Source organism: Babylonia areolata, chromosome 35 (genome assembly GCF_041734735.1).
Source record: "Babylonia areolata isolate BAREFJ2019XMU chromosome 35, ASM4173473v1, whole genome shotgun sequence".
NCBI classification, from domain to species: Eukaryota; Metazoa; Mollusca; class Gastropoda; order Neogastropoda; family Buccinidae; genus Babylonia; species Babylonia areolata.
This window is the reverse complement of record NC_134910.1, coordinates 25,893,305-25,903,304: the sequence shown is the minus strand read 5'-3', so window position 1 is coordinate 25,903,304 and position 10,000 is coordinate 25,893,305. Positions and strand designations below refer to the sequence as shown.

At 44.9% G+C, this 10,000-nt stretch overlaps 1 protein-coding gene across 1 annotated transcript in view; it reads right to left on the bottom strand.

Moving 5' to 3' along the window:
- LOC143278037 (polypeptide N-acetylgalactosaminyltransferase 5-like) overlaps positions 1–10,000 on the bottom strand; it is a 27,981-nt gene that overhangs the window by 12,167 nt on the left and 5,814 nt on the right. The window contains exons 4-7 of the mRNA XM_076583049.1: positions 8,785–8,958; positions 5,574–5,680; positions 3,692–3,783; positions 968–1,085 (exon numbers count right to left, since the gene is read on the bottom strand). Of these exons, the coding sequence (XP_076439164.1) occupies positions 968–1,085; positions 3,692–3,783; positions 5,574–5,680; positions 8,785–8,958 (491 nt within the window). The remainder of the gene's footprint in view (positions 1–967; positions 1,086–3,691; positions 3,784–5,573; positions 5,681–8,784; positions 8,959–10,000) is intronic.

Genomic DNA, 10,000 nt, shown 5'->3' with positions numbered 1-10,000 from the left:
TAGTAGTAGAAGGAGAAGAAGAAGCAGCAGCAGCAGTAGTAGTAGTAGTAGTAGTCGAAGAAGTAGTAGTAGTAGAAGAAGAAATAGCAGCAGCAGCAGCAGCAGCAGCAGCAGTAGTAGTAGTAGTAGTAGTAGAAGAAATAGCAGCAGCAGCAGCAGCAGCAGCAGCAGTAGTAGGAGGAGGAGGAGGACGAGGAGGAGGAGGAGGAGAAGAAGAATGCCCTCCTGTGCGCAAGATCACTTCACTCATTCAATGAAACGTGTGAACGCGGGAGTTGCAGCCGTCGAACACAGAAGAAGAGATGATGATGATGATGATGATATGATGATGAAGATGATGATTACAACAACAGCAACAGCTGCCCGACTCGCCCTCAGAAAGAAAAGATCTGAGCACATCACTCCTCTTTTGCAACATCTCCACTGGCTCCCTGTCTCACACCGAATAAAGTACAAGATCAGCACTCTATGTTATAGATGCATTCACAAAACTGCCCCTTCCTATCTCTGCGGCTGCCTTCACCTCTATACTCCATCTCGCTCACTACGATCGGCTTCGGATCCACACTGTTTACGCATACCCAGATTCAAACACTCGACTGTTGGCCGCCGTTCTTTCTCTGTCTCTGGACCCTGCGATTGGAATGAATTTCGTCTTTCGCTTCGTCAAGTCTCCACACTCAGCTCTTCCAAGTCTGGCCTTAAAACCCACCTCTTCCCAAAATAGCCTCCCTTGCCTGCCCTTCCTTGTCTTTAGTTTCTACAGTTTTAGAGTTATGCCTGCGTGTGAATGACTGGTGCGAAAGCACTTTGATTTGTCTCTGCACAAGATTCAGAGCTATATAAATACCATTATTATTATTATTATTATTAAACAACGACGACTACGACGACGACGACGATGACGATGGCAAGAACAATATCGATGACGATGACGTTGATTTGGTTTTGACCAGCACACACGCACCTTAAAGGAGAGTTCGATGTTCTCTGCTCCCCAGTAGACTAGCTCCGGGTCATACGTTCCCAGCTCTTCAAACCAACGACGGGAAATGGCGAATAACCCGCCGGGCATTGTGGGAGATCTGTGTATCAGCCAATCACATTCTTTGTTATAATTCTGCCCAATTTATTTATTTTTATTTTATTTTATTTATTCTTATTGTTATTTATTTTTATGTTTTATTCTTTTTTTTTCTTTTTTTTTACTTTTTTTCTCAAGGCCTGACTCAGCGCGTTGGGTTACGCTGCTGGTCAGGCATCTGCTTGACAAATGTGGTGTAGCGTATATGGATTTGACCGAACGCAGTGACGCCTCCTTGAGCTACTGATATTGATACTGTCCAATGGAAAGGAAAAAAAGGAATTATAAAAAGAGGGAAAATACGTCCAATGGTTTGTATCTGATTATGAGTCGTGTTACAGCCTTCTTCAGCCTGAATATGTACAATGAATATGTTTGTTTTGTTGTTGTTTGTTGTATTCTTTGTTATCTGCACGTATTCTGTGTACGCATTCATTTTGCTGATGTTATAGCCAGCTTCTGATAGAGAAATCTATCTGAGAGTTATAGTCCTCCCATTCAATGTGTTGAGTTTTTGTTGTTGTTTTAAGAAGTTGGGTGTTCCTGCTTCCTGCAGTGGCAATGTGATTAGGCACAGTCTTTCAGAACTTATTAACTTAGCACACACACACACACACACACACACACACACACACACACACACACACACACACACACAGAGGAGGGGGGAGGGCGTTGGGTTACGCTGCTAGTCAGGAATCTGCTTGACAGATGTGGTGTAGCGTATATGGATTTGTCCGAAAGCAGTGACGCCTCCTTGAGCTACTGATACTGATGCTGATACTGTCTTGAATGTACGCCACACTTTTCACATTGCACAAGGGGATGATAACGTGGCATACAATGAGAAGGTGCTGATTGTATCGGTTCTGAATTACTGACTCTGGTTTGGTTCAATAGATATGTTCTTTGACTGCTTTGGGAAGAATCTATATGCGAAGCGACTGGTTCTAGTTCTGAACCGACGTCCCGAAGGAAACATCAGAAGAATATCTCAATGCTGGGTGTCATTCATTCTGGATTATGAACTTTATTACAGTGGGAAATCATTCACAGCTTAGTCTTTTGCAAAGGACTATGACTCTGAAACTGGGAGGCAAAACTGCACTGGCTCTTAGTGCTGCAGCCTTGGGGGTTAGTTGGCCTTTGGGAGCCATCCCCAACGCCGACTGTCCTAAAACCCACTTGGCCGAGAGAGTGGGGATGTAACCTGGGCAAGACACTCCCCATTTGTTGCAATCAAATTCTAGCCCAGATAGTCGGGACAGCAGTTACCTCCTCTGCTGTTCTGATGGTCATGGCCGAACACGACTGACTATCAAAAAAACATGAATATATATATATATATGTATATATATATATATATATATATATATATATATATATATATATATACAAATAAATACATGAACAAATAGATAAATGAATAAATAAATAAACTAATAAATAGTAAATAAATAAATGAATGAATAAATAACTTTTTGAGTCGCCTCTTGTATAAGACATCCATAAATGGTAGGCCAGATCCGATGATATTGATCAATAATGGCATGATACCTCCCGTGAAATATTCTTAATCTTTAAGCTGGCATGTGCTTTTTTGTTGTTGCTTTTTTTGCTTTAAAAAAAATTAAGTCATAGTGGAAATAGAAAGACATGTTATTGTGCCAACAGGATCAGCAATCACGAAATTCATCTGCAAAACAATTGGTTTTATTCAATCGGAGACAACTGTAACAAACACATCCTAATATCAAAGTGATGTGTGTGTGTGTGTGTGTGTGTGTGTGTGTGTGTGTGTGTGTGTGTGTGTGTGTGTGTGTGTGTGTCTGCATATGCATTAAACAAGTATCTCTGGACGCAGGCGCTAAATTCTCACTTTTTGTTCCTCTTTCCTTTTCTTTCTTTTAGTTGGGTGGATATTTTGGACATTTTGTCAGTGGGATTTGCCTCCCTTTCAATAATCTATTTACTTATTCAGCGGAGGAAGGTGGCAGAATGGTTAAGACGCTCAGCTATTAATACAGAGAGTCCGTGAAGGTGTGGGTTCGAATCCGTTTCTCCCAAGTTTGACTGTTAATCAAACTGAGCGTCTAGTCTTTCGGATGAGACGATCAGCCGAGGTCCCGTGTGCAGTACTTTCTTGGCGCACTGAATAAAGAACCCATGACAACGAGAGTGTTGTCCTCTGGCAAAAGTGTGTGAAAAGAAATCTACTCTGATAGGTACACAAATATATAAGCATACACTCAAGGCCTGACTAAGAGCGTTGGGTTATGTTGCTGTCAGGCATCTGTGATGTGGTGTAGCGTATATGTATTTGTCCGAACGTGGTAACGCCTACTTCAGAAACTGAACCTGAAACTTATGTATGTATATATGTATATACTTTTTTTTTCCTTTATAATTCGTTTATCTATTTGCTTGTTTATTTGTATGTTTACCTATTTATCCATTTGTCTGTTTTATCTATTTCTTTAATCGTTTTTTTTTTTTTTCAGTACAATGCAACGCAACGCAACGCGACAAAACACAATGCAACACAACGCAAGCAATGCTCTGCTGTACTCCGTTATTCTATACTATACTAAATTATACTATACTCACGGGACAGGCTCGGTTTTGTCCGGGGAGCGGTTTTCACGGGAGAACCAGGTGAAGGTGAGCGAGCTGATATCCAGCCCTCCAATCATGGTCCACTGCAGTCAGATCAGGTCCAACGTATGTACTGCCTGGTTGGTTGTTGTGGTGGTGGTGGTCGTGGTGGTGTAACTGGTGTTGTCGTTGTGGTGGTGGTGTTGGTGGTTGTGGTGGTGGTGGTGGTGTAACTGGTGTTGTTGTTGTTGTTGTTGTTGTGGTGGTGGTGGTGGTGGTGGTGTAACTGGTGTTGTTGTTGTTGTTGTGCTTGTGGTGGTGGTGGTGGTGTTGTGTAACTAGTGTTGTTGTGGTGGTGTTGGTGTAACTAGTGTTGTAGCTGCTGTTGTTGTTGTTGTTGTAGTGGTGGTGGCGTAACTGGTGGTGTTGTTGTGGTGATGGTGTTGGTGGTGGCGGTGGTGGTGGTGTAACTGGTGTTGTTGTGGTGGTGGTGTTTGTGTTGGTGGTGGTGTAACTGGTGTTGTTGTTGCTGTGGTGGTGTTTGTGTTGGTGGTGGCGGCGGTGGTGGTGGTGGTGGTGGTGGTGATGTTGTTGTTGTGGTGGTGTTGCTAGTGGTGGTGGTGGTGATGATGTTGTTGTTGTGGTGGTGTTGGGGTTAGTGGTGGTGGTGGTGATGATGATGTTATAGTTGTTGTTGGTGGTGTAATCGGTGTTATTGTGGTGATGGTGAAGGTGGTGATGTTGTCGTTGTTGTTGCTGTTGCTGTTGCTAGTGGTGGTGGTGGTGGTGGTGGTGGAAATGGTGATGCTGTTATTACTGGCGGTGATGTCACTGGTGGTGTCGCAAATGTCATTGTGTCGGTGATGTTGTTGTTGTTGTAGGTGGTGGTGAATTTGTTGTTGTTGTTAGTGGTGGTGGTGATATTGTTTTTGATGGTGGTGGTGGTGGTGAATTTGTTAGTGTTGTTGTAGGTGGTGGTGAATTTGTTGTTGTTGTTGCAGTTGTTAGCGGTGGTAGTGGTGATGGTGATATTGTTAGTGTTGTTGTAGGTGGTGGTGAATTTGTTGTTGTTGCAGTTGTTAGTGGTGGTAGTGGTGATGGTGATATTGTTTGTGTTGTTGTATGTGATGGTGAATTTGTTGTTGTTGTTAGTGGTGGTGGTGGTGATGGTGATATTGTTTGTGTTGTTGTAGGTGGTGGTGAATTTGTTGGTGGTGGTGGTCGTGGTAGTGGTGGTGATGGTGATGTTTGTAATGTTGGTGGTGGTGGTGAATTTTTTGCTGTTGTTAGTGGTGGTGGTGGTGGTGATGGTGATATTGTTTGTGTTGTTGTAGGTGGTGGTGAATTTGTTGGTGGTGGTGGTGGTGGTGGTGATGATGGTGTCGGTGTTGTTGGTGATAGTGGTGGTGGTGGTAGTGGAGTTGTTTGTGTTGGTGTTGGTGTTGGTGTTGTTGGCGGTAGTGGTGACGGTCGTCGTGGTTGTGGTGGTGGTGAATATGGTGATGCTGTGTTGTTGTTGTTGGTGGTGGTGGTGGTGAAAATGGTGATGGTGTGTTGTTGTGGTGGTGGTGGGGGGGTGAATATGGTGATGGTGTGTTGTTGTTGTTGTTGTTGGTGGTGGTGGTGGTGGTTGTGAATATGGTGATGGTTTGTTGTTGTGGTGGTGGTGGTTGTGAATATGGTGAGGGTGAGTTGTTGTTGTTGTGGTGGCGATGAATATGGTGATGGCGTGTTGTTGGTGGTGGTGGCGGAAGTGGTGGTGGTGGTGGTATTGCTCTTGTTGTTGGTGGTGATTGTAATGTTGATGATGATGACGATGATGACGGTGATGATGCTAAACACACACACACACACACACACACACACACACACACACACACACACACACACACACCGGAAGGAAGTGATAGTACAAGTTCTGATCACTGATGGTATCGATGACAGGGAACGTAACAGCACGGTAGTCCTTCACAATGGGCATCACCAATGGCTCGTACCAGCCTGAAATCGAAACAAACATATAAACAAGAGAAGCAAGGCCTTCAAGACTCACTTGTGGCAAATTAAGTCCCCTAGCATTAATTACAGAGTAATTTCCCTTTTTTTACTATCTGCACCAAAACGTTTGCGAAATAAATAAAACTTCCATGCTTAGCAAAAGAAGTTCCTGTTTGAATAAAAAAAAAAAATGATATTAATGACTGCTCTTGTTGTTGTGTCAGAATATCAAATCAAAGTGCCAAGTTTAGAGAATATAAAAAATATAAATATAACAGTAAATGCAGTTTGCATATAATTAGGCTTCATTTTTTATTTTTTTGTGTGCCCATCCAAGAGGTGCAATATTGTTTTAAACAAGATGACTGGAAAGAACTGAATTTTTCCTATATTTATGCCAAATGTGGTGTCAGCTGACAAAGTATTTGCAGAGAAAATGTCAATGTTAAAGTTTACCACGGACACACACACACACACACACAGACAACCGAACACCGGGTTAAAACATAGACTCACTTTGTTTACACAAGTGAGTCAAAAAGAACAAAGCTACTGAATCACTTTCATGGAAGTGCGCAGACTGATCCAGATATACACTTCACCACATCTGATGTACATTTTTTTATGAAAAAAAGAAGGAGAAATGAAGATAAAACAAACGATGCTTGATCTCCGTACAGACACAAAGCATTGCTCATGCCAGGATGACACAAAGCACTTCTCATGCCAGGATGACACAAAGCACTGCTCATTCCAGGATGACACAAAGCATTGCTCATGCCAGGATGACACAAAACATTGCTCATTGCTATTGCCAGGATAACACAAAGCATTGCTCATGCCAGGATAACACAAAACATTGCTCACGACGCAAAGCATTGTTCATGCCAGGACGACCCAAAGCATTGCTCATGCCAGGACGACCCAAAGCATTGCTCATGCCAGGATGACCCAAAGCATTGCTCATGCCAGGATGACACAAAGCATTGCTCATGCCAGGATGACACAAAGCATTGCTCATGCCAGGATGACCCAAAGCATTGTTCATTGCTCATGCCAGGATGACCCAAAGCATTGCTCATGCCAGGATGACCCAAAGCATTGCTCATTGCTCATGCCAGGATGACACAAAGCATTGCTCATGCCAGGATGACCCAAAGCATTGCTCATGCCAGGATGACACAAAGCATTGTTCATGCCAGGATGACCCAAAGCATTGCTCATGCCAGGATGACCCAAAGCATTGTTCATTGCTCATGCCAGGATGACCCAAAGCATTGCTCATGCCAGGATGACCCAAAGCATTGTTCATTGCTCATGCCAGGATGACCCAAAGCATTGCTCATGCCAGGATGACCCAAAGCATTGTTCATTGCTCATGCCAGGATGACACAGCATTGCTCATTGCTCATGCCAGGATGACACAAAGCATTGCTCATTGCTCATGCCAGGATGACACAAAGCATTGCTCATTGCTCATGCCAGGATGACACAAAGCATTGCTCATTGCTCATGCCAGGATGACACAAAGCATTGCTAAATTGCTCATGCCAGGATGACCCAAAGCATTGCTCATTGCTCATGCCAGGATGACACAAAGCATTGCTCATTGCTCATGCCAGGATGACACAAAGCATTGCTCATTGCTCATGCCAGGATGACCCAAAGCATTGCTCATTGCTCATGCCAGGATGACCCAAAGCATTGCTCATTGCTCATGCCAGGATGACCCAAAGCATTGCTCATGCCAGGATGACCCAAAGCATTGCTCATTGCTCATGCCAGGATGACCCAAAGCATTGCTCATTGCTCATGCCAGGATGACACAAAGCATTGCTCATTGCTCATGCCAGGATAACACAAAGCATTGCTCATTGCTCATGCCAGGATAACACAAAGCATTGCTCATGCCAGGATGACCCAAAGCATTGCTTATGCCAGGATAACACAAAGCATTGCTCATGCCAGGATGACCCAAAGCATTGCTCATGCCAGGATAACACAAAGCATTGCTCATGCCAGGATGACACAAAGCATTGCTCATGCCAGGATGACACAAAGCATTGCTCATTGCTCATGCCAGGATAACACAAAGCATTGCTCATGCCAGGATGACCCAAAGCATTGCTCATGCCAGGATAACACAAAGCATTGCTCATGCCAGGATGACACAAAGCATTGCTCATGCCAGGATAACACAAAGCATTGCTCATTGCTCATGCCATGATAACACAAAGCATTGCTCATGCCAGGATGAAATAAAACACAGATTACTAACTCACTCACTCACTCACTCACTATCTCACTCACTAGCTCACTAATAAACTAACCAACCAATCAACCAACCAACTCATTGACTACCTACCTACCTACCTGCCTAACTAACTAACTAAGTAACTAACAAATAATGAGGCCAGGAGATGAAATGATTAACAAACAGTAAAAAAAGTGGTAACTCTCTCCATTCGCAAGGTACACAACTTCAAGTCAGTGCTGCTTACGCAATGTTTGTTCTGTATTGTCCATGTGTTCTGTGTGGTCTGTTCAGGATGAAAGAGGCTATGCCAGTCTTGAATAAAAGATAATTTGTGTTTGTACATTTCTTCTGTCTTTGCTGCTGTGTGCACATGTCAAATGATCGGTATAAGGACAGGCCCGGCGCTTCCTTTTTTGAGGAAGTGTCTGGGTTTGTTCCAATGTACTTTTATTTACCTGTGTGCTAGCTGAATTGGTAGCGTAAACAGCACTGACTTGAAGTTGTGTACCTTGTGAATGGAGAGAGTTACCACTCTTTACTATTTGTTAACTCTCTCCATACGAACGGCGAAAGAGACGACGTTAACAGCGTTTCACCCCAGTTACCATCATCAAAATATTGCAAGTGGAAGGCTCTTATACTGAAGAAGTGAATGTTGACAAAGAATACCACAATTCTGACGACGGAAGCTAAAGGTTGGGTCATTCAGACACCCACTGGACATCCGAGGGGTCTGTGTAGAGGAGAAGAGAGGACTGGCCGTACTGAGTGAGTTAAACTAAGTAACAAACTTGGTGGTTAGTCGTGTCCGTCGATGTCATCTTTACTTTTCTCATTTGGGGTGACTCACCAGTCATGCACTCAATGTGAGAATCCAGGAAGACCACGATGTCGGAAGTGGGCGGGGCGGATTTGAACCCAAGCAGGCGGGCCCGGGTCAGGCCCCCTCTCTCTGGCGCTCTGACGATCCGCACCTTGCTGCTGTACCGCCGGAAATACTTCTCCAGAGGCGCGCCCAGGTGCTCTGCAACGAGACACGACTGCAAGGGAAATGGGGGGTGGGGGGGGTGGAGGGGGTTCAGGAGAGGGAGAGGGCAGGAAAGAAGGGTGTGCAGGTGGAGGGGGTGGGGTGGGGAGGGGGAAAGAAGAAAGGAAAAGGACAGAAGACAGAGGGTTAAAGGGGGCGTGGCCAGGTGCTCTGCAACGAGACACGACTGCAGGGAGATGGGGGGGTGGGGGGGGGGGGTTCAGGAGAGGGAGAGGGCAGGAAGGAAGGGTGTGTGCAGGTGGAGGGGGCGTGGGGGGGGGGAGAGAAGAAAGGAAAAGGACAGAAGACAGAGGGTTAAAGGGGGCGTGGCCAGGCGCGCCCTGCAGCGAGACACAGCATGCACTGACCAGACAGTGGTGAGGAGAGGGAGGGAGGAGTGGAGGAACAGTCAGCGAGGGGACAAGACAAGGCAAGGCAAGGCAAGGCAAGGCAAGGCAAGACAAGGCAAGGCAAGGCAAGGCAAGACAAGACAAGGCAAGGCAAGGCAAGACAAAACTGAAATTTTTTTGAGTGTAACGGAAATAAAGCTAAACAAGCGAAAATGAGCAAAAACAAAACAAAAACAAAAAAACCCAAAAAACATACCAATAAAAAAAAAAAAAACACAATCAAAATACGCCATTATAGTAGGGATAGGTAGGTAGGTAAGGTAGGTAGGTTGGCTGGTAGGTAGGTAGGTTGGGAGGTTGGTAGGTAGGTAGGATGGTAGGTTGGTAGGTAGGTAGGTAGGTTGGTACGTTGGTAGATAGGTTGGTAGGTAGGTAGGGTGGTCGGTCGGTAGGTAGGTAGGTTGGTTGGTAGGTAGGTAGGCTGGTAGGTAGGGAGGTAGATAGGTAGGTAGGTAGGTTGGTTAGTAGGTAGGTAGGTAGGTAGGTTGATAGGTTGATAGATAGGTAGGTAGGTAGGTAGGTAGGTAGGTAGGGGGTGTAGAGGGAGGGGTGGTGGTGGGTGGGTAAGGGAAGGAATTACAGATACGTACGCACACACTACCCCTCCCCCCCCCTCCCCATCTACCACC